At 43.1% G+C, this 27442-nt stretch overlaps 1 protein-coding gene across 1 annotated transcript in view; it reads right to left on the minus strand.

The window, feature by feature from the left end:
• Positions 1-27442, minus strand: part of ass1 (argininosuccinate synthase 1) — a 180550-nt gene that overhangs the window by 49103 nt on the left and 104005 nt on the right. Inside the window, exon 11 of the mRNA XM_073052786.1 lies at positions 24369-24433. Coding sequence (XP_072908887.1) covers positions 24369-24433 — 65 coding nt within the window. The remainder of the gene's footprint in view (positions 1-24368; positions 24434-27442) is intronic.

Genomic DNA, 27442 nt, shown 5'->3' on the forward strand with positions numbered 1-27442 from the left:
GGAAACAGGTGGAGCTGAGGAAACAGGTGGAGCTGAGGAAACAGGTGGAGCTGAGGAAACAGGCGGAGCTGAGGAAACAGGTACAGCTGAGGAAACAGGTGGAGCTGAGGAAACAGGTACAGCTGAGGAAACAGGTGGAGCTGAGGAAACAGGTAGAGCTGAGGAAAGGTGCTGAGGAAACAGGCAGAGCTGAGGAAACAGGTACAGCTGAGGAAACAGGCGGAGCTGAGGAAACAGGTAGAGCTGAGGAAAGGTGCTGAGGAAACAGGCGGTGCTAAGGAAACAGGTACAGCTGAGGAAACAGGCAGAGCTGAGGAAACAGGTACAGCTGAGGAAACAGGTACAGCTGAGGAAACAGGTAGAGCTGAGGAAAGCTGCTGAGGAAACAGGCGGTGCTAAGGAAACAGGTACAGCTGAGGAAACAGGCAGAGCTGAGGAAACAGGTACAGCTGAGGAAACAGGCGGAGCTGAGGAAACAGGTACAGCTGAGGAAACAGGCAGAGCTGAGGAAACAGGTACAGCTGAGGAAACAGGCAGAGCTGAGGAAACAGGTACAGCTGAGGAAACAGGCAGAGCTGAGGAAACAGGTACAGCTGAGGAAACAGGTGGAGCTGAGGAAACAGGTACAGCTGAGGAAACAGGCGGAGCTGAGGAAACAGGTGGAGCTAAGGAAACAGGTACAGCTGAGGAAACAGGTGGAGCTGAGGAAACAGGTACAGCTGAGGAAACAGGCGGAGCTGAGGAAACAGGTACAGCTGAGGAAACAGGCGGAGCTGAGGAAACAGGCGGAGCAGAGGAAACCGACGGAGCTGAGGAAACAGGCGGAGCTGAGGAAACAGGTACAGCTGAGGAAACAGGCAGAGCTGAGGAAACAGGTACAGCTGAGGAAACAGGCAGAGCAGAGGAAACAGGTAGAGCTGAGGAAACAGGTGGAACTGAGGAAACAGGTGGAACTGAGGAAACGCGCTGAGGAAACAGGCGGAGCTGAGGAAACAGGCAGAGCAGAGGAAACAGGTAGAGCTGAGGAAACAGGTGGAGCTAAGGAAACAGGTAGAGCTGAGGAAACAGGTGGAGCTGAGGAAACAGGCGGAGCTGAGGAAACAGGTGGAGCTAAGGAAACAGGCGGAGCTGAGGAAACAGGCGGAGCTGAGGAAACAGGTGGAACTGAGGAAACGCGGTGCTGAGGAAACAGGCGGAGCTGAGGAAACAGGTGGAGCTAAGGAAACAGGTAGAGCTGAGGAAACAGGTGGAGCTGAGGAAAGGTGCTGAGGAAACAGGTAGAGCTGAGGAAACAGGTGGAGCTGAGGAAACAGGCGGAGCTAAGGAAACAGGTGGAGCTAAGGAAACAGGCGGAGCTGAGGAAACAGGCGGAGCTGAGGAAACAGGCGGAGCTGAGGAAACAGGCGGAGCTGAGGAAACAGGCAGAGCAGAGGAAACAGGTAGAGCTGAGGAAACAGGTGGAGCTAAGGAAACAGGTAGAGCTGAGGAAACAGGTGGAGCTGAGGAAAGGTGCTGAGGAAACAGGCGGAGCTGAGGAAACAGGCGGAGCTATGGAAACAGGTACTGAGGAAACAGGTAGAGCTGAGGAAACCGGCGGAGCTGAGGAAAGGTGCTGAGGAAACAGGTGGAGCTGAGGGAACAGGTGGAGCTGAGGAAACAGGTACAGCTGAGGAAACAGGCAGAGCAGAGGAAAGGTGCTGAGGAAACAGGTACAGCTGAGGAAACAGGTGGAGCTGAGGAAACAGGTGGAGCTGAGGAAACAGGCGGAGCTGAGGAAACAGGTACAGCTGAGGAAACAGGTGGAGCTGAGGAAACAGGCAGAGCTGAGGAAACAGGTACAGCTGAGGAAACAGGCAGAGCTGAGGAAACAGGCAGAGCTGAGGAAACAGGTAGAGCTGAGGAAAGGTGCTGAGGAAACAGGTGGAGCTGAGGAAACAGGTGGAGCTGAGGAAACAGGCGGAGCTGAGGAAACAGGTACAGCTGAGGAAACAGGCAGAGCTGAGGAAACAGGTACAGCTGAGGAAACAGGTAGAGCTGAGGAAAGGTGCTGAGGAAACAGGCGGAGCTGAGGAAACAGGTACAGCTGAGGAAACAGGCAGAGCTGAGGAAACAGGCGGAGCTGAGGAAACATGTAGACCTGAGGAAAGGTGCTGAGGAAACAGGTGGAGCTGAGGAAAGGTGCTGAGGAAACAGGCGGAGCTGAGGAAACAGGTGGAGCTGAGGAAACAGGCGGAGCTGAGGAAACAGGTACAGCTGAGGAAACAGGTGGAGCTGAGGAAACAGGTAGAGCTGAGGAAACAGGCAGAGCTGAGGAAAGGTGCTGAGGAAACAGGTGGAGCTGAGGAAACAGGTGGAGCTGAGGAAACAGGTACAGCTGAGGAAACAGGTGGAGCTGAGGAAACAGGTAGAGCTGAGGAAAGGTGCTGAGGAAACAGGTGGAGCTGAGGAAACAGGTACAGCTGAGGAAACAGGCAGAGCTGAGGAAACAGGTACAGCTGAGGAAACAGGCAGAGCTGAGGAAACAGGTACAGCTGAGGAAACAGGTACAGCTGAGGAAACAGGCAGAGCTGAGGAAACAGGTACAGCTGAGGAAACAGGCAGAGCTGAGGAAACAGGTACAGCTGAGGAAACAGGTACAGCTGAGGAAAGGTGCTGAGGAAACAGGCGGAGCTGAGGAAACAGGTAGAGCTGAGGAAAGGTGCTGAGGAAACAGGTGGAGCTGAGGAAACAGGCAGAGCTGATGAAACAGCATTGCTGCAAATGTTAAAGATTCAATGGCAATATTTTGCAGTTTGAAAGACTGATCAAAATATTATGGAAAACCATTGGCTGATTCAGTTCAAAGAAAATGAAGGTAGTAAATTTTAGTTGTTCCTTTAAAGCAATAAAAACTCTTATATCCATTCACATGTGGGACAGCATGGTAGCGTAGTGGTTAGTACGTTGGGTTACAGTGCTGGCAATCACAGATCTGGGTTCAATTCCTGCCCCTGTCTATAAGGTTTTGTATGTTTGTACTGAACGTTCTACCTATATCCACGTGTATTTCCTGTCTGTTTCCTCACACACTTTCAATAAGTACGGTTCAGATTATTGAGTTGTCGGAATATTACTTTGGCGCAAGAAACATGCCGGCTGATGCCAATACAATCCTCACTCAGAAAAGAACATGTTTCACTGTATTTTTCAATGTTTTGACACATGTGTGACAAATAAAGCTAATCTCTTCCCAATTGGTATGATTTAGAAAAGGAAGAATATATAAGCAAAAGATGCTAAGTTCTTTAACAACTGCAGGCAAGAAATCTATAAAAATGTCAAGTGTCGCACTACATTATAAAACAAAGAGATAATGGCTTTAAAAGCAATGACATGATGTTGCACTTCAACAGAACATTGTTCAAGCCATTTTTCAAAACTGCAACCCTAGCTACCCAATTAAAGTCGTGAAAATTATACAGGGAACATTCACAAGCAATTCCAAATATAATTTAAAAGAAATGCATTTTCCCCAATGAAAGTGAACAAAGGATGAAAGAGAAAATTTTGAGGTTTTCAAATTTAAGAGAGGTTTTACCAGAGAAAATTGTCAAACCATCAGCATTTTTCAAATTATTAACAAGGTGACATGACAAGGGAAGCAGAGAAACTAGGAATAATTTCACATAAAGATTATTATTATTAGAATATGGAATACCCTACCACAAGTGGTTACAGAGGCAAAAAACTGGATCACATAAAAATATATCTTTAGAAATATTTGTAGAGGATGAATATCTAAACGGTGGAGACATGGAATTACGCAGACGGCTCCAATTTGAAGAGATAGCACTGGCAGAGGCACAATGGCCTCCTTCTGTGCCCTAATTTCTATGATTTCTGAACTGAAGTGTTAAATCGAGTATAGCAGAATGAAGTTAAATACCGCAATAATGTTAAATGTTATGCTTTTACAGTTCTAGTTCCTGGTCAGCAGTAGGCGTCGGAATGGAGCAGCACTTGCTTTGACAGGGGCTTGATACTAAAAGGCTGTGGATACAGATCTGACTTGAGAATACATTGCTACAAAGGCACCGTGTTGGCAACTGCTTATCTGCCTCGCAGATTAAATGAAGTCTGACATTTCAAGGATCTCTTGCTCTCCTGTATTTACAAGAATTCAGGAGAACAGTGACAGCTCTTCAGCTGTAGGTACAAGACAGCATGAGATCACTTGGCAACTGCGCATCTGCCGTTGATAAAGACATTCTATTTTATTTGTTTACCTTTCTAAATCACATAGCTTTTGCATTATACTTCGTATTATGAACTAATCATTGTTTCAGCATTAAGGAAATTAGAGCAACCTTATATAAACTGGAATGGTAAAGTAGAGATTTAAAGTAGTTCTTTTATTTTGCATAGTGTTAATATTTTAAATGATCATATTGTCTTCCTGGGCAGAGGAAGATTAGAAGTCACTTCTCAATATTTCTCTGGTATGGGATATTTCAAAGTATTCTTCACCCTAGCCCATACAATAACCTTATTTTGATAGATCCCTTCTCAATACCCGTAACACTTAGAGCTCTTGAAAACTCTAGATGTACATAAACACCTAGATGAAATTTTACAAGGGGATCTACCCCAGCAATTTAGAGACCTTCACATGCTTTAAGAGTCCCAAGACAATTTGCGTCTCAACTTGATTTTGTAGGCCGTGGTCACGTTTGTATTGCAACTCAGCTGCAAACTGCACAACAGATACTTTACAAGGAGCAGTAACCAGGTAACCTGTTTTAATTATACTGGTTGAAGATAAATCCAGTTCCTTAAGGTTGTTATAGCCGGGGATGGTGGAAGGGATAAGCTCCCACAATCTATTAAATGCTCCCAATTGCATGCTTCTCAAATAGCCTCTGATAAGCAAGTCCAGCTCCTGGCCTTTACACGTGGCTACTAAGCCCAGTAGGACAATTTCTACTGACAGCAGAAGGGACAAAGGCAGGCTACTGGCACCTTAAAACCAGTTGCTTTGGGAAAATGGGGCTCATCGGCAGCTCATTTGGGAGAAGGAAAACTCTGATCTCAGACCTCCGCTGCCTAGTGCTATACCGACTCATGGGGAAGGCTTCAGGAGTAAACCCTGAGGAATAATCGGGAGCTGGAGTTCCTAAGGCAGTCCTACATTGAGTTTGACACTGACTGGTAACTCCTGCAATGCTGCTGGTGTCGCGGTCTCTGCCGTTCCTCAGCCGTGTGGAGAGGGGCAGCCTACTGCACGGCCATACTTACATATTCTGTTTGTTTTGGCATGCCCTTTGAATACAGAACTTTATTTCTGACTTCCTACTGCTTTCTTGCTGAGAATATCTTTTATTGCTACACTCTGGTGCTGCTCTTTCCACAAATGTAAATCCTTCGTCTGTTCTAGAGTCACGGAGCACCACAGCTCAGAAAGTGGCCCTTCAGCCCATCTAGTCTGTGGTAAACTTTTACTCTGCCCACTCACCGTAGCCCTCCATACCCCTCCCATCCGTGTACTTATCCATATTTCTCTTAATCAGAATCAGGTTTATTATCACCGGCATGTGTCGTGAAATTTGTTAACTTAGCAGCAGCAGTTCAATGCAATACATAATACAAAAGAAAAATAAATAAATAAATAAATTACAGTATGTGTATTTGAATAGATTGAAAATTGTGCAAAAACAGAATTAATATATATATATATATATATATATAAAAGTGAGGGAGTGTTCACGGGTTCAATATCCATTTAGGAATCAGATGGCAGAGGGGAAGAAGCTGTTCCTGAATCGCTGAGTGTGTGCCTTCAGGCTTCTGTACCTCCTACCTGATGGTAACAGTGAGAAAAGGGCATGCCCTGGGTGCTGGAGGTCCTTAATAATGGATGCTGCCTTTCTGAGACACCGCTCCTTGAAGACGTCCTGGGTACTTTGTAGCAATTAAGGTTGCAATTGAACCACTTCTGTCAGCAGTTCATTCCACACTGTCATCACGCTCTGAGCAAAGAAGCTCCTTCTCAGGACCTCTTAAATATTTCACCTTTCACCCTTAACCTATGACTTCTAGCTTGTTTCACTGTTTGCTACTCTCCTGAATTGTTAATCTGGTGGTTGTAACAGTTAGTTTAGGAAGCAAAGATGACCTGAAGCAAGAACGCAACTCATTTAAAATGACACCAATATCAATGGAGCTTCACTGCAAAGCTATCCTGAACGTCTGGAGACCTGTGCCAGTCAGGGCTGCTGTTTATAAACCACGAAGGCATGGTGGCACAGCAGTTAGTACTGCTGCCTCATTCGTCCAGCCACCAGTGTACAGTCCTGACCTTCGTCAGGTGATTTTGCAGTGACACAAGCTGGCCCCTCCACATCCCAAAAACTTGACGGAAGGGTTAATGGGCTGCTGCACGTTGCCCCCAGTGTAAGTGGGGAGGCAAGAGAAGAATTGGGGCAAGCTGATTGACATGTGGGAGAAAACAGGAAGTAAGGTGGGTTACAGAACTAATGTCTGAGAGCTCACAGAGACTCTGTGGGACATTGACATGAAACACTGGCAAAAGAAAGCAGCACCTTATCATCAAGGACCCCCTTCTAGCTCACTTCTATTGCTGAGCAGGAGGCACTGAGGTCCCAAGTCCCACACCACCAGGTTCAGAAACAGTTATTACCCTCCAACTTTCAGGTTCCTGACAGCTGTAGGTTAACTCCGAAACGATTCCACAACCTACAGACTCATTTTCAAGGACTGAACATTCATGTTTAATCTTTTTTATTTGCATGCTTTGTCTTCTTTTGTTCATTGGTTGTTTGACAGTCTTTATTTACGTAGTTTTTCATAGCTTCTATTGTATTTCTTTCTTTCCCTGTAAGTGCTCACAAGAAAAATGAATCTCAAGGTTACATATATGTACTTTGTTAGAAAATTTACTTTGAACTTTGATTTTGGTTTCCTTTTATTTCGCAAGAAATTATGAACCATATTCGTAATTGGAAAGCTGTTGGTTATCTCGGTGCTGTGGAATCTAAAATGGTAAATACAACACTTTCCATAACACCTACAAAATGCTGGAGCAACTCAGCAGGTCAGGCAGCTTCTATAGAGGGGAATAAACAGTTGACATTTTTGGTCGAGATGAAATGTCTCAGCTCAAACTTTGACTGTTTATTCGCCTGCATAGATGCTGCCTGACCTGCTGAGTTCCTCCAGCATTTTGTGTGCATTGCTCTGGATTTCCAGCATCTGCAGAATTTCTTGTGTTTATAAATTTCCATAGCATGAAAGGATCCAACAGCACCAGGAAGATAAGGAAAGATAATATTATTAAGGTTCCTTTATCTGGTCATTGAGTTCTGTTCCTCTTTTTAGTGCTGATTATGCAAAGAATATGCTCTGAATACAGATTAAGTGAGTGGGCAAGAGGGTAGTCAGCAGATTTCATTATGGAGAAAATGTGAAGATACCTGCTTACAGCAGGTTTGAAAAGCAATGCTTAAAATCTTCACAGGAGCTGAGGAGCCCTTGTACATAAAAGTACAGAAGCATAATGCAGACACAGCAAACATTTACAGAAACGAACAATATCCTTTATCATAAAATGGATTATGCTGGGTGTTGGCAAGACTACTCTTAGGACCACCGAGCAACACACTGAAAATGCCGAAGGAACTCAGGCAGCATCTCCGAAAAGCGTATAGTCGACGTTTCGGGCCGAGACCCTTTGGCAGGACGCCTGGCCTGCTGAGTTCCTCCAACATCTTGTGTGTGTTGCTCGGATTTCTGGCATCTGCAGACTTTCTCTCGTTTGTGTGAGGGCCACTGTGATCCACTTGTCTTTCAGCAGCACAACAGTGGATTGCTAGATAAGAGAACGGTTCTATGAGGACAGATTAAATAAAACGAAAGAGGTGATCACATCGAAGCAAAGAGCATGGGAGTTCAAAAGAGATCTAACAGAGTAGGTGCCAGGAGGAGTTTTGCCCTCTTTGAGAATCTAGAGTTAATATTGGTTACAGGAAACAAAAGACAATCAGCAATTTCTTCCCTCGGGCTGTTGTGAATCTTTAGAATGTCCTTCACTGGGTGCTTTGAATGTTCAGCTACAGTGTATGCTGGAAACAAAGGATGACAACTTTTGTTTCAGGAGGGAGTCAGGAGGATGATTCAGGAAGAAGAAGTTCAAAGGGCCAATGGACCAGGTTCAGCATGAACTTCAAGTTGCTTTAGTTATGATAGTATTGCAGTGACCGTGGCACTATTACAGCCCAGGGCATCTCAGCTCAGAGTTCAATTCTTTACTTTACTGTATTGTCACCAAACAATTGATACTAGAGCGTACAGTTATCACAGCGATATTTGATTCTGGGCTTCGCGCTCCCTGAAGTACAAATCAAATTAAATATAATAAAAATTTAAATTTTAAATCATAATTAGAAAATAGAGAGAGAGAGAGAGAGAGTAAGGTAGTGCAAGTCAGGTCCAGATATTTGGAAGGTATGGCCCAGATCCGGGTCAGGATTCGTTCAGCAGTCTTATCACAGTTGAAAAGAAGCTGTTCCCAAATCTGGCCGTACGAGTCTTCAAGCTCCTGAACCTTCTCCTGGAGGGAAGAGGGACAAAAAGTGTGTTGGCTGGGTGGGTCTTGTCCTTGATTATCCTGGTAGCACTGCTCCAACAGCGTGTGGTGTAAAGTGAGTCCAAGGATGGAAGATTGGTTTGTGTGATGTGCTGGGCTATGTTCACGATCTCCTGCAGCTTCTTCCGGTCTTGGACAGGACAACTTCCATACCAGGTTGTGGTGCACCCTAGAAGAATGCTTTCTACGGTGCATCTATAAAAATTAGAGAGGGTTTTAGGGGACAGGCCAAATTTCTTCAGCTTTCTCAGGAAGTAAAGGTGCTGGTGGGCCTTCTTGGCAGTGGACTCTGCTTGGTTAGACCAAGTCAGGTCATTTGTGATATTCATCCTGAGGAACTTAAAGCTCTTGACCTATTCCACCTGCACACCACCGATGTAGATGGGGTTGTGCGGTCCGCTACTCATTCTGAAGTCAACAACCAATTCCTTCGTCTTGCTGACGTTGAGGGATAGGTTATTGTCTTCTCACCATGCCACCAAATTCTTACTCAGACTCATCATTACCCAAGATACAGCCTACAATTGTGGTGTCATCAGCAAACTTATACATTGAGTTTGATGGAAACTTAGCTACACAATCATGGGTGTACAGTGAGTACAGCAGGGGGCTGAGTACACAGCCTTGTGGGGCACCGGTGCTCAGAGTGATTGTAGAGGAGAGCTTGTCCCCTATTTTTACGGCCTGGGTCCTGTCTGTGAGGAAGTTGAAGATCCAGCTGCAGATCTGAGTGCTAAGACCCAGGTTCCGGAGCTTAGGAATCAGTTTATTTGGAATGATGGTATTAAAGGCAGAGCTGTAGTCAATGAAAAGGAGCCTTACATATGCGTCTTTATTCTCCAGGTGTTCTAAGGAGGAATGTAGTGCCAGAGAGATGGCATCTGCCGTTGACCTGTTACTCCGGTAGGCGAACTGCAAAGCGTCGAGGTTAACCGCTAGGTTATGGTTGATGTGTGCCATAACCAATCGCTCGAAGCACTTCATAGCAATTGATGTTAGAGCCACAGGTCGATAATCATTCAGGCATGCCACCTTGCTTTTCTTCGGCACTGGGATTATCGTTGCCTTCTTAAAACATGAGGGGACCTTAGACTGAAGCAGGCAGCAGCAGAAGATGTCAGCTAACACTCCAGCTAGCTTGCTTGCACAGGCCCGGAGAACCCATCCTGGGACACCATCTGGGCCCATCGCCTTTCTTGGATTTATCTTCAGGAAGGCTCTTCTAACGTCTTCCTCGGTGACGTTAATTCATAATTATGGCACCGTCCATACTTTCTCCACATGCCCGTGTGGATTTCTTCCCACGGTGCAAAGACATACCAGTTAGTAGGTTAACTGGTCACTATAAATTGTGCTGTGATAAGGAAGGGTTAAATCGGTGTGTTGATGTGTGGCGTGAGTCATTAGACAGGAACAGCCTGTTCTGCACTGTATCTCAAAATAAACAAAAAGAGGAGGGGAGGGGATAGGAGGAAAGGAAAAGGGAGGGGAATGGAATTCTATTTTAGCAGAAAACTTGTCCATTTTGTTTATAGAATGAATTAGACTTTGAATGAAGGACAGGAATATGCTAATTAAGCTAACGTCTGGTCAATTGCCTTTCATTATGTTGATTTCAAATAATTTTACGGTGCTTGTAAAAGGGAGGAAATGGCAGAAGTCACTGATTTAATTCTGTGCATTTCCACCATGATCTGTAGCTGTTATCTTCTGAAAATAATGCGGTATTTATTTTCCCCTGATCATAATGGACTTAAAATAGCACTTGTTACAGATTTGAAGCAAGTTTCTATTATTTCAAACAGAACAACAGAATCTCTCTCTCTACATAAACCTTGCATTTGTCAATTAACAATATCTATAATAGGCCCAACTGCTCTTTGATAATGTCGGCACAATGTATTCATTGATCTATTATATGTGATGTGATGCATCAAGTTTTAAAATGCACTGCGGCTACAAAGCCTTTTAATTAGGGCTTTTGTCAGGCTGGCACACAATGCAAGAATTCTACGGCTTGAGGTGTTAATACTTATTTCTGGATCTGCTCACAATTTCTTTTCTTCTAACCAAGGCAGAAAGTACACAAAAAAATACAAAATCTCTGTTCTAAATGTCATGCCTGTGTAAACAAAAGCATAGGTGATTAAAATGTTAATAAACATGGGCGCAGAACATAGAAGCTCATTTATGACATTGTTATTCAGTTGTGAATAGGCAAACAATCTGGGAAGGGGTTTCAATGGGGCTGTTTACGCAAACCCACATTCACCACTAACAAAGGCAAGCTGTCACCTGGACTTCTCAGCCTTTGCTCAAATCCCTGCCTACACAGACACTTGTGCATTTTACAGCCAATAGATTCATATTTACACCTTGCTCAACATCAAAGTTGGCAATAAACTAATAATGTGTATTCAGATACTCACTAAAATGTCAAGTAGTGCCATCAGTCGCTGCAAATTCAAATGGCTTCTAATATGGTTAAATGGAGGTCAAATAACTCCAGTGATCTGATCAGCTTCTATAGAGGACAAGAAATCTTACGGAGATATTGGACTATGCAGAATTATTTAGTAACACCAGCAGTTGTGACACTGAACAAAACGGCCAATAATCAAGTTCCTGAGGAAATGTGGCAATTTAGTGATATCATCAGACCATGAGCCAAATTAGGCCATTCGGCCCCTCAGGTCTGCTCTGTCATTCAATCATGGCTGATTTATTATTCCTTAACCCCATTCTTCAGCCTTCTCCCCATAACCTTTGACAACCTCACTAATCAAGTACCTATTAATCTCTGCTTTAAATACACCCAGTGACTTGGCCTCCACAGCCTTGACAACAGATTCCACAGAATCACTACCTTCAGGCTGAAGAAACTCCTCCTCATCCCTATTCTAAAGGAATGTTCCTCTATTCTGAGGCTGTGTCCACTGGTCCTAGACTCCCCCACTACTGGAAGCATCTTCTCACATTCACTCTACCTAGTCTTGTCAATATTTGGTAGGTTTCAATGAGAAACCCTTCCCACGCTTCTAACCTTGAGCAAGTACAGGCCTAGAGCCATCAAACACTCTTCATTCATTAAGCCTTTCATTCTTGTGAACCTACGCTGGATCCTTTCCAAAGCCAGCACATTATTTCTTAGATATGGGGCCTAAAACTCCGCATAATACTCCAAATGTGGTCTGACCAATGCCTATTTTAAGATGACTACAGAGCGTGTTTAAAAATCCATAGGCTAAGTTAACTCAATAGAGACTGGGAGTTTTTTTTAATCAAACCTTAAAATTCAATGCTACACAAGGATGGTCAAAGATGCGAAATATATACCCAAAAGAGCAAATACATTAAACACACAAATCCTCTCAAACTGCCCTGCAAATTTCATCTTCTTTAGCATATGATTTCTAGGTGCTACGTGTTATTCTGGAGCAAACTTATTGTCAATCTTCTCTTCCTCTTATAATCTGATGTTTTATTTCATTGATGCCCAAAGTCTGCTTCTAAATTTTTCTGCACTTTCTTCCTGCTATTTTTAACCTCTGGCATTAACCGGCTGAATACCCCTTATCCGAAACTTCCAAAATCCAATTCTTTTTTAGCTCTAACATGATGTCACAAATGGAAAACTCTGCAAGACGCTAAGAAGGTTCCTGGGCGAAACATAGGTCTCTGCACATCACAGATAGAGAAGTGAGCTCATACATGTAATGAAGAGAAGTTAATGAAACACTGCAGAAAAGCAGAAAACGAAGATCTCGATCGTGTATTGAAAGAGTGGATTCATCAGTGTTGAGTGAACATATGCTGTTTAATGGTATGCTAATCATCAAATAAACTAAGGTCTATAACAATGAACTGAAAGTTGAAGGTAATTGTGAATATTCAGCAGGCTGGTTGCAGAAATTAAAGAAAAGGCCTGGTATTAAATTTTAAATCGCCTGCTAATCATGAAGCAGCAGAGAAATTCATTGTTGAGTTTGCTAGATCGTTGCTGATGAAAAATCTAACATCAGAACAAGTCTATAATACTGATTGTTTTTATACCTTACATAAAACCTTAAAAAAAAAGAAAAATACAAATACTGTGTACTGCAACCATTTAATCAAAACACAGCGTTGTAGGGAGACCGAAAAGTCTGCTGTTGTTTGTTTTTCAACAGCTGATTCAGGTATTCTCCCAATGCTGACCTGCTTTTGTTACCCTGCACACATTACATTTTCATTACATTAATGATATGTAATATTTTTTATTATTAAGTACACATATATGATGAATAGTTGTAAGACAAAGAGTGGTGACCGGTAGAATATAAATTCAGTGTCAGAAATTATGGTGATCACAAGCTACCTCATTATATATTCCAAAATCTGAAATATCTTCAACAGTATTTTGGATAAGGGAGACTCAACTTTTAATATACACTCAGTGGCCACTTTATTTGCTACACCTGTATACCTGTTCATTAATGCAAATATCTAATCAGCCAATCATGTGGCAGCAACTCAATGCATAAAAGATTCCAGACATGGTCAAAAGGTTCAGTTGTTGTTCAGACCAAACATCAGAATGGGGAAGAAATGTGGTCTAAGTGACTTTGACCGTGGAATGATTGTTGGTGCCAGATGGGGTGGTTTGAGTATCTCAGAAACTGTTGATCTCCTGGGATTTTCATGCACAACAGTGTCTAGTGAGTGGCAGTTCTGTGGGTGAAAACAGCTTGTTAATGGGAGTCAGAGGAGAATGGCCAGAATGGTTCAAGCTGACAGGAAGGCACCAGTAACTTAAATAACAACACGTTACAACAGTGGTGTGCAGCAGAGCATCTCTGAACGCACAATACATTGAAACCTAAAGTGGATGGGATATGGCAGCAGAAATACACACTCAGTGTCCACTTTTATTAGATACAGGAGCTACCTAATGAAGTGGCCACTGAGTGCAGAAACTTATAAAAAAATTAGAATGGGTTTAGTGTTATTGTAATTTTCTTGTAGTTTATCTTTCTTAAGTTTACCTCTATTTTTATATACAGTCGGCCCCCCTTATCCGCGGATTCCGCATGCACGGATTCAAACAACCGCGGATCGGGAAAACCCGTAAGTTCTCTCTCCAGCACTCGTTGTTTCAGCATGTACAGACTATTTTTTCTCGTCATTTTTCCCTAAACAATACAGTATAACAACTACTTCCAAAGTATTTACATTGTATTAGGTAGTATAAGTAATCTAGAGATGATTTAAAGGTACAGGCAGTCCCCGGGTTATGAACGAGTTCCGTTCCTGAGTCCGTCTTTAAGTCGGATTTGAAGTTGGAACTGGTACATCTGGTACTATGCAGCCTCAGTTAGTAAAATGTTTGTGTCTTAGTATATAGTATATATTTTACCTTTCTATGCATATAAAACACTTCAGAAACATATGTGTTTCAATAATTAAACCACTGACTTGCTTAGTAATAATTGTAGCTTTCATCGGGGCAGGGCCTTTCAAATGCTCCATTAAAATTGTTCCGATCGTCAACCGACTGTAGCCTAACGCTTTTCCAATGACCGATGGCGTTTCACCTCTTTCCAATCGCTTTATTACTTCCACTTTATTTTCAATCGTGATCGTGATTATTTTTGTGAACAGAAACATTGCGGATTCAGAGGTCCGCCACCAGGTCCTAATGTCCACCGCACTGAGACAGGTTAAATAAGGTTCGGGGTTCCGCCGGGTCCTAATGTCCACCGCACTGAGACAGGTTAAATAAGGTTCGGGGTTCCGCCAGGTCCTAATGTCCACCGCACTGAGACAGGTTAAATAAGGTTCGGGGTTCCGCCGGGTCCTAATGTCCACCGCACTGAGACAGGTTAAATAAGGTTCGGGGTTCCGCCGGGTCCTAATATCCACCGCACTGAGACAGGTTAAATAAGGTTCGGGGTTCCGCCGGGTCCTAATGTCCACCGCACTGAGACAGGTTAAATCAGGTTCGGGGTTCCGCCGGGTCCTAATGTCCACCGCACTGAGACAGGTTAAATAAGGTTCGGGGTTCCGCCAGGTCCTAATGTCCACCTCACTGAGACAGGTTAAATAAGGTTCGGGGTTCCGCCGGGTCTTAAAGACCACCACACTGAGACAGGTTAAATAAGGGACTTGAGCATCCACGTTTTTTGGTATCCGCGGGGGGTCCCAGAACCAATCCTCCACGGATAAGGAGGGCCAACTGTAATCACTTACATACATGTAATCTTTCAGTGAATTTCCAGCAATTAATGGCACAGTTGCTTCTGTATTCTTCTTGAGAAACTTGTTAGTTCTCAGTAGCAGGTGAAATGCATTTGTCTTCCCACAGCTGCTTTTATTCTACATGGTTCTTCTTGTTTAACACTTAGTGTACAATATTTAATTGAACACCTTTTGAATGTCCTTGTATACAACATCAACTACACTGCCCTTATCAACCTTCTGTTCATTCACAAACAAAAATCACTTTGATCTCTTTTCCAGATCTGTACTGACTTTATTTTTATTTATTTCTCCTGGCTCGTTGCCACAACTGCTTCCAGATCTATCCTTGGTACCATTACTTGCTGAACCCTTTTATTTTTGTTTCAGACCAAAGGCTTTATTTTTTCTACAATAACAGATTGGATTTACAAAATGCAGCACTGTTTGGTATACAATTAATGCACTTACCAAGGGATGTGAATTATCCCATTAGGTTTTAGGAAGCGTTGAGAGGCAGTTAATTATGGTTTTCACAGATGTTATTGATTTCTGTTTAGCACTGATTACTAGTTAAATTAATTAATACCCAGAGCCCAGAAGTATAATCAGCTGCTCTTGTTTAATTATCTAGTCCAACAAGAAGAATTTCCCCATTCCATTTGTTGTGTGACTTGAAGGGCTTCCTCTTTACTAAGTTCAGCATAATTTTGCAATTATATTTAAAAAGGTAACAGGCAAATGAAAGGACAATTGCCTTACAATGTTGAACACTGCTTCTAATAGAGCTGCATTACCTCTATTGAGTTTTCTGTGATATAGCAACTTGTCTTTACTCCAGTAAAATATCCCAAGGCACTTGACTGGGACATTGTTAAACAAATCAAGTCACTTTATCTGTTAGGACAGATAACCAAAAGCTCAGGCACCTAAAGAGTCACAGAAATCTATCAAGCCTGCAACTTAGCCATTTGACCCAATAAACAAGTGCTTTTTGACAACATGCGGCTTGCACTGTGTAGCTTTGCAGGTATGGATTTTTAAAGTATACATCCATATATACAACTTCAATGTGGTAAGGGATTCACCTGTTCAAACACCGTTACAGACCCAGACACCCTCTCGTCAGGGGGTCCCCCAACCTGGGGGCTGCAGACCCCTCGGTTAGTGGTCAGACTCCATGAGCTTGGGAATCCCTGCTCTAGATGAAAACTTTTTCTCATCTCCTCTTCTTCTACCCATTATTTTATATCTCTGCCTGCTTCTTTCTGATCCCTTTGCTAAGTTGTGTTGGTGCCAGAATGTGGTTGTGACCAGCAAACTCGAGGAAACCTGCAGATGCTGGAAATTCGAACAAGCACACAAAATGCTGGTGGAACACAGCAGGCCAGGCAGCATCTATAGGGAGAATTGCTGTCGACGTTTCGGTCAGGACGAAGGGTCTCGGCCCGAAACATCGACAGTGCTTCTCCCTATAATTGCTGCCTGGCCTGCTGTGTTGCACCAGCATTTTGTGTGTGTGGTTGTGACCAGACTGTGTTTGTTGCAAATGACTCATTTCACTGTACTGTATGTGACAAATGAAGCCTCCTTCCCTTTCTCCCATGGTCCACTCTCCTCACCTATCAGATTCCTTCTTCTCCAGCCCTTTACCTTTCTTACTCACCTTCTAATTAACCCCCTTCCCCTCTCCCCACCTTTTTGTTCTGCCATCTCCCCCTTCCTCTCAGTCCTGAAGAAGGACCTCGGCCCGAAATGTCGACAGTATATACATTTCCACAGATGCTGCCTGACCTGCTGGGTTCCTCCAGCATTGTGTGTGTGTTGCTTTTAACCTTTATCTCTGCTTCCTTTGAACAATGTTTACAGAGGAGCTGGTTACCGTAAGGAACGATAATTGTACAGAAGTGGCTGTGGCAACATGTAAGCATGTGACAAATAAAAATAATCTTTAGAAACAGCCACATCCCTTATCATTTTACACTCCTCAACTAAATCTCCCCCTAGACTCCTCTATTCCAAGTAAAAAAGACCACAGGTTATCCAGCCTTTTCCTAATGGCCGAAGTTTCTCAGTCCCAGCAATGTCTGTAAAACTCCTTTGCATCCTCTCCAGCACAATCACGGTAACCGCAGAGAGTTGTGGACGCAGATCCTCCCCTTTCTGGACTCTGCCTATACTTCTTGTTGCCTCGGTGAAGCAACCAGCAGAGTCAAAGCCCCCACCCACCCCGGACATTCTCTCACCCCACCCCACCCCCAATCAGGCAGAAGATACAAAAGCCTGAAAGCACATACTACCAGGCTCAGGGACAGCTACTTCCCTGCTGTAATAAGACTATCCAATGGTTCCCTAGAGCAAGAAAGGGAACTTATGACCTCACAATCTAGCTTATTATGATCCTGCACTTTATTGTCTACCTGCACTGCATTCTCGTACCCTTCACTCTTTCTGCATTGTTATTGCATCACCTTCTAACTCAACGCACTGTGTAGTGATTTGATCTGTGTGAACTGTATGCAAGACCAGCTTTTCCATATTATCGCAGTAAATGCGACAATAATAAGCCAGGTCCTATATCACAGTTACAAAAGCTGTAGTAGAGAGGCTAGAGGAAGGGTAGGGCCTTGGCAGCAAACCACAATGCCGCCCGAACTGGAGTAACAAAATTCAGAGATGATCAGATCCCTAGACTGGCGTAAGTGCAGGTATCGCAGAGCCGCATTCTGTAAAGGATGCAGGGTATGGAGAGGTAAATACATGAATCAGTAGCAGGACCAGGCTACTCAACCTTCAAGGATCAAGAAAAAGGATGAGCACGTTAATGCCTTTGATCTAAATCAATGGTACAAATTTCAGCAAGCTGTACAATGAATGGCACAACATTTGTTACACCATGCAAGGACCCATTTACCCCTGCTCTGCTTCCTGTTGTCCAGCCAACTGTCTGTCCAAAACGTTGCTAGGAAGCTTTTATTTTCTGCATCTCCTTGTCAAATGTGTTCTGGAAGCCTGGTGCATCCGGAGGTTCCCCTTTAACCACTGCATATATTACCCGCTCAGAGAACTCAAATGAATCGTTTCAATGTGATCAACACACACAGAATGCTGGAGGAGCTCGGCAGGCCAGGCAGGATCTGTGGGGAAAAGTACAGTCGACGTATTGGACCCTACTGAAGGGTCTCAGCCCAAAACGTCGACTGTACTTTCTTCCATAGATGCTGCCTGGCCTGCCGAGCTCCTTGTGTGTGTGTGTGTGTGTGTGTGTGTGTGTGTGTGTGTGTGTGTGTGTGTGTGTGTGTGTGTGTGTGTGTGTGTGTGTGTGTGTGTGTGTGTGTGTGTGTGTGTGTGTGTGTGTGTGTGTGTGTGTGTGTTGTGTTTATTTCCAGCATCTGCAGATTTTTTCATCTGTGTTTCAATTTTATTGTCTTTTAACAAAATCTTGCCAACTCTGCCAATTATCTTGATTTTTTTTCTATGCCCTGCTAATATTTAAGGATAAAGGGGAAGCCTTTTAGGACCAAGATAAGGAAAAACTTCTTCACACAGAGAGTGGTGAATCTGTGGAATTCTCTGCCACAGGAAACAGTTGAGGCTGGTTCATTGGCTATATTTAAGAGGAAGTTAGATATGGCCCTTGTGGCTAAAGGGATTGGGGGTATGGAGAGAAAGCAGGTACAGGGTTCTGAGTTGGATGATCAGCCATGATCATACTGAATGGCGGTGCAGGCTCGAAGGGCCAAATGGCCTACTCCTGCACCTATTTTCTATGTTTCTATTATCTTTGATAAAAATCTCTAATATTTCACAATGCATTTTGTTAAGCTAGTTGGGTGCTGATTTCCTGCTTTCTGCCTTCCTTTTTCATTAAAGCAAGAGCTCCCAATTTTTCTTTATGTGATGGATCAATAACACTTTGCAAGGGGTCCATGGAAATCATTAATTAATACCTATGTGCGAATTCTCCCACTGGCTATTTCTTTAAGACCCTAAGATGAAACTGTATCAAAACCTAGAGATCATCAGCACATAACACAACAATTCACTTAGCACCCATCCTCAAGTGATCCTCGATCTCCCTCTTTTGATGGTGAGTGATAGCCTGTTGCTCCTCAAGTCAGGGGACTTGGAAAAGCAACCTGGAAGGTTATAACATCAGAGAGTGAACTGCTTGTCTCCTGCCCTCATTATTGCAGGGGTGACCTCTTCCTCGCTAGTGACAGAGAACCTGTTTGAGATACTGCAGTGCTGGGTTATGGACGGTAGTTTTTTTATGGACTCCAGATTAAGGTCCCTTTGGGGGCTTTTGCTATTGCTTGCATGGTGGGGGTGCTTTTTGCTGGGGCAAGAGGGGAAGTGGAAGGGGCAGGTCTATGCTTCCACTGCTGCTCGTGCATGTGGGGGAGATGGGGCTTTGGGGTTCTGCTGTTTCTGTCATCCATGCTCTAGGGTTTTTGTTTTGAGGATGTCTGTGAAGAGTACGAATTTCAGGTTGTACACTGTACACATTCTCTGATATTAAATTGAACCATTTGAACTACTTTACTGGTGATAATAATTTTCAATCTCTCCCTTCCAATTCCAACTTGCATTTACCTCTGGTATGTCCTCTATAGTGAAGACCAATGAGAAACACCCATTTCTTTCATCTACTGACACCATTCTTTCCATTATTAATTCCCAGACTCGCTTACTGTAGAACAAGCACTCGATTTTTAATGCTTTCTGATGGCCTATAGAAACTCATGCAGTTTTTATATTCCTGGTCACCTTTACCTAACTTAATTTTTCCTTTCTCATCAAGCTTTTAGTAACTCCTTACTGATTTTTATATTCTGTCTGATAACCTGGCTTGCCACCTGTCTTTATACAATTATATGCTTTTACTCTATGTTTGACACTATCAAAATTCAAAAAAAAAGCTCAAAGTAACTTCATTATCGAAGAATGTAAACATCACCATATACAGCTCTGAGATTAATTTTCTTGCAGGCATTCACAGTAGGACAGAGAATCCATGAAAAACAAAGACTGACAACCACCCAATGTCAAAAAGGCAAACTGTCTTAAAGGGCAACTGCAGACCGCAAATTGCAGTGACAAGCCAAGTACTTTTAGTAGTTTTGTGAGCTGCGCATAAAAAAACCACTGTGTATCGCCACCGCCATCTTGACTTCTTAGTTAATTACAGATGGTGGGCCCTCCCCCTTGGAATGTCTCCTTCTTGTTGGAAGAGCACCCGTTCAGGTTCTCTGAAAGATGCCCTTATACAACCGCCAAGGCATCTTGGCTAACCAATCCTTTACCCAAACTTGCTAGTTTATTAATTACGATTATTATTTAACAGAGCAACTCCTCCATTATTTTACTAGCTTCCTGTTCATGATAGATGTCAATAATATTTATGTCATAAGGTCCCCAGTTATGCCAGCCTGCAGCCAACTCGGTGACAGCCATCAGATCATATACACGGTCATCCCTCTATGAGTTTGCAGATGACCCACCATAGTGGGCCAAAACTCAAAAAAAAAAGAGTTGGAGCACAGGAAGGAGATAGGGAGCTTAGCAACATGGTGGCATGACAATAACCTTTCCCTCAATGCCAGCACTACAAAAGAGCTCGTCATCGACATCAGTGGTGCTGAGGTTGAGAGAGTTGAGATCCTTAAGTTCCTAGGAGTCAACATCACCAATATCCTGTCCTGGTCCAATCACATTGACACTATTGCCAAGAAAGCTCTATTTCCTTACAAGGCTAAAGGAATTCAGCACGTTTCTGTTGACCCTCTCCAATGTTTACAGATATATCATAGGAAACATCCTGTATCAGAGGTTCCCAACCTTCTTATGCCATTGACTAAGAGATCCATGGACCCCAGGTTGGAATCCCTGCCCTATTTGAATGCACTATGGCTTGGTAAGGCAATTACTCTGCCCAACACCGTTAGAAACTGCAGAGCTTTGTGGCCATAGCTCTGCACATCACTGAAACCAACCTCCCCTCCATGAACTCTGTTGAAACATTTCACAATCTCGGTAAGGCAGCCAGCATTATCAAATAACCAACCCACCCCAGTCTCTTTTCTCCTCACTCCCATTGGGCAGAAAGTACTAGAGCCTGAAAACACCTAACAGCTGTCTCAAGGACAGCTACTATCTAACTGCTGTAAGATTACTGAATGGTTCCCTTTACCCTCTCTCTCTATCTCATTATGGTCTTGCACTTTCTCTGTAATTGTAACACTTCATTCTGCTTTCAGTTATTGTTCTTCCCTTGTACTCCGTCAATGTGCCGATGTGATTAAATGATCTATACGACAAAGTTTTTAATTGTACCTCAGCACATGTGACAATAATAAACCAATTTACCAATTTCCTTGTTGTTTCAGACTTTAATTAGTATCTTAATTATTTTTATAATCTCTAGCCTTGTGTGCAGATTTGTTCTTAAATTTATACTCTTTGTCTCTTTCTGCCATAAACTGATTATTTCCCATATTTAATATTGTTTCTCTCTAGTCTTGTCTATACTGTTTAATTTATTACATCCTCTCACCTTTGACCTGTTGCCGACACCATTTACTTTATAAGTATTTGAAGATGACAACAAAAGCTTTAAAATCGAGCCTCTGGAAGAAGAAAGGTACTCCACGTGCACCGGTGATGGGTACATGTTGGGACATAGGCAGCAAACCTCTGAAGGTCTAACTGAGGGGTTCAATGGACCCCTTGTTTGATGCTATTGGTCCATGGCATAAAGAAGGCTGGGAATCCCCGGACCATATCAAGCACCTCAATAGTTTTAAGTCTGATCGAAGTGTCAAGCTGGGGTTGGGATTTCAGAGTGAAATTGTTACGAGTGGAAACACAGGCATGGAGTTTGTTTGAAACAAAGGTCAATGGTCCTGGAATATGGGCTCAGTGCCACTGAGACAGAGGACCAGCCCTGATCCTGACAAATGACGGAGCAGTATTGAGGGACTGGAAGTCCTACTTCTGCTCCTAATTCAAATGCTATTTCCAAAGACCCACTGAAACAGGGAAATCTCACAGGCACTCTTATCAAAACCTATGGAAGCTATAGACCCAAACCTACAATCTGGGAACTGGATGGTTCCATCTCGGCAACTGCAATGGAAGTGTCTTAAGTATTTATCTAATGATACAGTGCAGTAAAGGTTCTTTGCGCCAGGCCGCCCCAGCAGCCCCCAGCAAAACCCCATTAACCCTAACGTTTCCAGCAGTTTTCCAGTACTAGACCATAAGACCATAAGCTATAGGAGCAGAATTAGGCCATTTGGCCCATCGAGTATGCTCTGCCATTTCATCATGGCTGATCTATTTTCCCTCTCAGCTCCAATCTCCTGCCTTCTCCATGTATCCCTTATGTACATAAAGACTTGGCCTCCACAGATGCCTGTGGCAACAAATTCCACAGAGTCACCACTCTCTGGCTAAAGAGGTTCCTCCTCATCTCTGTTCTAAAAGGATGCCCCTCTATTCTGAGGCTGTGTCCTCTGGTCTTAAGACTCTCCCAGCATCCTCTCCATATCCAATCTATCAGGGCCTTTCAGCATTCGATAGTTGTCAATGAGGTCACCCCTTGTTTTTCTGAATTCTAGTGAATACAGGTCCAGAGCCATCAAACGCTCTTCATATGACAAGCCGTTCAATCCTGGGATCATTTTTGTGAACCTCTATGAACCCCCTCCTTTCAGCACATCCTTTCTAAGATAAGGGCCCAAACCTGCTCACAATACTCCAAGTGAGGCCTCACCAGTGCTTTATGAAGTCTCAAAGTTACATCCTTGCTTTTATATTCTGCAGTCGTCGTCCCCCCGTGTTTTCTTTGTCAGTAGCCATTTGTGCACCTTTCTACTCAGTATCGTTTCCCTGTTGTATTGTCAGCCTTGTTACACTTTCTCTGGAACTGTAACACTGTCTATAATTGTCTTTCCTTGCACTATCTCACTGCACTGTTCGAATGAGATGGTCAGAATGGATGGTATACTAAACAAAGTTTTTCACCGTACATGTGACAATAATAGATCAATTTGCCAATAGAGTCGTGACTTCCTTGTGAGGCTATTCCACGGGGTAACGTAAAATCTCTGATGTGAACAAATTCCTCATCATGTTTGAATATTATTTCTCACTGATTCTAGCTCCTCCTGATATATTTCAGGGCAAACATTATCTGGCAACAGGTTTTGTACTGTTGTTTTTAAAGTATCCTTTAATCCACTCCCAGATGAACTCTGGAGTTCATATGAGAGTAGTGTAACTTCCAGACAAGGTAACAAGCTGGTCTACATTTTAAAAGCTCACATTGTCCATCCCAATGAGAATTAGTCAAGATCTAAGAACTGGAGAGAAAACGAAGGAAATCCAAATTCTGTTTCGTGTTGTAGTTTGGCACAGCGGACTGGTTACCTTGGCAACCAGAGGGAAATCAGATGGCAGTACATCTGAAAATATCCTATAGTCCTGTTAAGATCAGCAAGTTTCTCTCCCAAAGGCATTAATTAACTGGGCAGATATTATATCGATATGATAGTTTCAACATTATTGTTAGAGGATAGTTGCTCCTTTCAGTTATAAAGTAAAAGTTCCTCCGCACACCTTGTTTGGCGCATTGGGCGGCAACCTAAATGATCCTTTAGCATTTGTTTGATTTACCTGGCTGAGTTGCTAGCTCGACCCTCAACCCAGCACAGACGGAATGCGTGCAAGGAGCCGGCCGCATTCGAACCTGGGACCATTCGCTCGGAAGTCTGGTGCGGATACTGTTGTGTTCTTTATATTAATACATACTGTGGGTTTCTAATAAAGAACATTTTCCTGGAAGAATATAACTTTTATTTACAACAGCAACAACCACACGTATCTTACAGCGCCATGCTTCCAGATCCTTCTATCATTTCTGCGCATGCTCAGAACTCTCTCCAATCACGTTCTTACACGTGATATCCCACAGAACCTTTTAGTTACTGGCTATTTAATTAACCAAATGCAGGTTCTCCCGCTCCATTGATGAGATTCTAAGCCATCACTGGTCCAGGCCTCTGAATTAGCAGTCCCACAGTACAACTACATTCCCCAGCAGAACTGAAGTACCACTCATAACCAGTCGATCAGGCTTCACCTATACAGTATACCATCCAATAATTTTTCTATATTCAACCACGCTGAAATAACAATGATATATGTTAATAAAAGTGATCCAAGTTTCCCGAAAGTACACAGAACAGGTGCGCACCCTGAAAGGATGATCCTGCGAAAACACGAGGCATCCTGAGACCCAGATCTCCTTTTTCTACGACATTTCCATCGGGTTCCCCAGACACGATTCCCAGAAAGTACAAGGCGTGGAACCATTTGAAGATAAATTCACTGATCTCTGAATGAGGCAGGCAGATGCTGACATATATACTTGACTCATAGGGAGAATACAGCATCAAAACAGATTGGGAAAAAAAACATTAAATCAAATGCATCAGAAGTCCCTTACCGCGTGATTTCATGCCAATGAAGCGATTCTCTACGATGTCTATCCGTCCAACCCCATGCTTACTCCTGGAAAAAGAAAGATGAATGGCAGAGTTCAGTTTCCTTTTCAATCGGGTGAAACACCCCCATAAAGGTACAACAGGGCATTAACTAATAGGCTCAAGTGATGTAGACATTAATATGGTTGAGGTTAAAAAGGGCCAGTCAACTGAGAGGCAGTGAGATAAACTCACACAATGAACATTCTGCCTCATTAAAGGATGTCAAAATTTTTTAGTTCGGCTGCACAGTTCCAAGGCACAGAGCCTGGCACTTTGTCGGGTCCTGAATAGGAGTGAAGTCAGATTAGAATTAAATGAGACTGATCTTTTCACACACTTTGAAGGGAGACGTCGAGTGGTGCACAAAGAGGCAATTCTCCATGTCGACAGCGTGCTGCTGGATGTGAAGCAGCTGATTAAATCCGGAAGAAGACCTCCAGGGCTGTCACATTCAGGGTACACAGAGACAAAAATCCATGCAGAATTCTCACAGTCCAGCCAGCACTCAGGACATCACAGTAGGCTCGAGGGGGAAAAAAATACAGTAAATCCTATCTCATTTATACATGTCTATTCAGCATCACATAAAAACTCATTGCAATGCAAATCCCACTTTCATCTTGGAAACACACAGCACTTAAAGTGGCTTATTACGAAGAATGGTAACCGAGGAAGTTGACAATTAAAAGTGACAGTAACCAGGAGACAAGATTTTTAAAAAAAAAATAAACCTCTTTAACATCACAGCTGTATTCATACAACTCTCATTGTGCGTGTGAAGTCATTTTGCCGATCTTTTAAATAACAGTTTAAAAGGGGATAAAGCACAGTTTTATATCATTGTAGTATTTTGTCCCAATACAACACATAATTGCTATGTCACGCATTCTTTCATGAACAAAACAAAACAATAAACTTCTACCTAAACAAAACTCAGAGTTGATGCTTGTTTTATTTAACACAGTATAAACCCTTTCCCAGGCCTTTTATCCCTCAAAAGACCGAGCCTACATTAAATCACATCGCTTTCAAATGGACACCGTCTGAATTTCAAATCACTATTAGTGAAAAATATAAACACTAATTTAAAATTACTTTTCATTTGTAATTTTGTATGAAATAGACAAGGCATGAAGCTCAACACATCAAACAGAAGTGATCTCCTGTTGGTCTATGTTTGTGATACTTAAACATTCATCTATTTATAATCATCCCACTGATATCATTCTGGATTCGCTACATTTTTGACTTTTTAAACAGTTATTCAATTGTATTGAAGGCGTATAAATGGCTCAAAGCAGTTTTTGTCATAAAATGTTCACTGGTTCATAGCTGTTGTGATATTAACGTGCACAATATTAGAAAATAAAGAAAAGGGTAACAGTGCAGAAATCCCAGAGCACTGGAGGACACAAGAAGAGGGATCATAGACTAGACCTTGAACTCCTGCTTGGAGGCGGTTGGCCAGTGGCTGTTTGGGAAAGGGCTGGGGAGTGCAGTGGTGTAGCCGTCTCCCAACACCTGAGATCTGGGTTCAATCCTGACCTTGGGTGCTGCTGGTGCACCTTCCCCCTGTGACCGCAGGGGCTTCCTCCAGACTCTCCAGTTTACTTCTGCACCCCAAACATGTGCGGGCTGGTGGGACAATTAAACTGCCCCTAGTTTACAGGTGAGTGTCGGAAACCATGAGGACGTGTGGGATGAGTGCAGACTTCCTGTAGGTGGGTGGTTGATAGTCGGATTAGACTTGGCGGGTGAATCCCCAATGTCTTTGTAATTCTTTGACTTTAAGTGGCTGCTATCTTGTTTCACTCTGGCTAAAGTCAATTTTCAGCCATGTAATGATGATTAAAAATATAAGATCATCATTTTTCTTAGCATTCCTCTCTTCCCATGATGTTACCTATGGCGGGGGGGGGATTTTACTTTTGACTCCTGTCTTTTAATTGACATTTTGCCCAGATGTACAAGCCTTGTTAGTGAGAGTTGGCAAGTATTTGATAGCCTGGAACCTCTAGAACTTTACTGGCCACACTCCTGGTCTTTCTTGTCGGACGCTAATTAAGGGCTGTGATTCTCCTGACATTTCACCCTACTCCGAGAAGGCAATATAAGTTAATTGTGCTCTCTATGACTCACTGTTGCTCCCTTCAGCCCCTTGGGCATGCTCCAGCATTCAATTACATAACGGCCATTATGTACCTCAACTCTAATCAATACCCTGACCCGACAAAACTCCGTCAATGTCTCTTCAATTAACACAACACCCATTGCTCTTCTGAGGAGAGATTCCCACTACCTTGTTTTCAAGATGGTTAACGATTTCACTTCTAATTAGTCTGAATTTAATTTTGAGATTATGTTCTCTCTTTGTGGATTCCACCCCACTCAAACCAACCCCTCCCCCCCTAAAGTTGCTTCTTTTTACCTATTTTATCAAATCCTTTTGCCACAAACAGATCTAATTTTGGATGTTCTCAAAAATTCCAAATGCAAGGGAATGTATTCACAGTGTCCATGGCTTAACCCTTTAAATTCTAGTATCCGTTCAGTGAATTTCTACTATACACCTTCTTCGTACCTTACGCCCTCTTTTAAAGATGCACCTTTTAGGATCAAATCTCAGATTTATTTATCACCTGGAGACACAGAGTGAACTGCGTCATTTGCATCACAGCCAGCTCACCTAAGGATGTGCTGGGGGTAGCCCGCCAGTTCCCAGTCCATGTATGGAATTTGCAGTAAGGTAAAGACAGGCTGGGGCAGTTGTGGTCAAGTAAAACCTTTGAAGTGAGACGGCCGAGGCAGATGGGAAAACAGAAGGATCTGAAACACCCAACAGCTAAGACGCCATTGTCTTCACTAACATTAAAGTATCATCGGCTGTCTGCTCGAAGTTTCGATTGACTTTAGCACCTCTACTGTGAATGGAAATTGATCTTGCGCGTAAGGAATTGAAACGTATACAACTTACAATGATTAATATCAGTAACTAACCCTCACAGTCCTCAGCAGCCCTGTGTCCACCGTGGAG

Source organism: Hemitrygon akajei, chromosome 7 (assembly GCF_048418815.1).
Source record: "Hemitrygon akajei chromosome 7, sHemAka1.3, whole genome shotgun sequence".
NCBI classification, from domain to species: Eukaryota; Metazoa; Chordata; class Chondrichthyes; order Myliobatiformes; family Dasyatidae; genus Hemitrygon; species Hemitrygon akajei.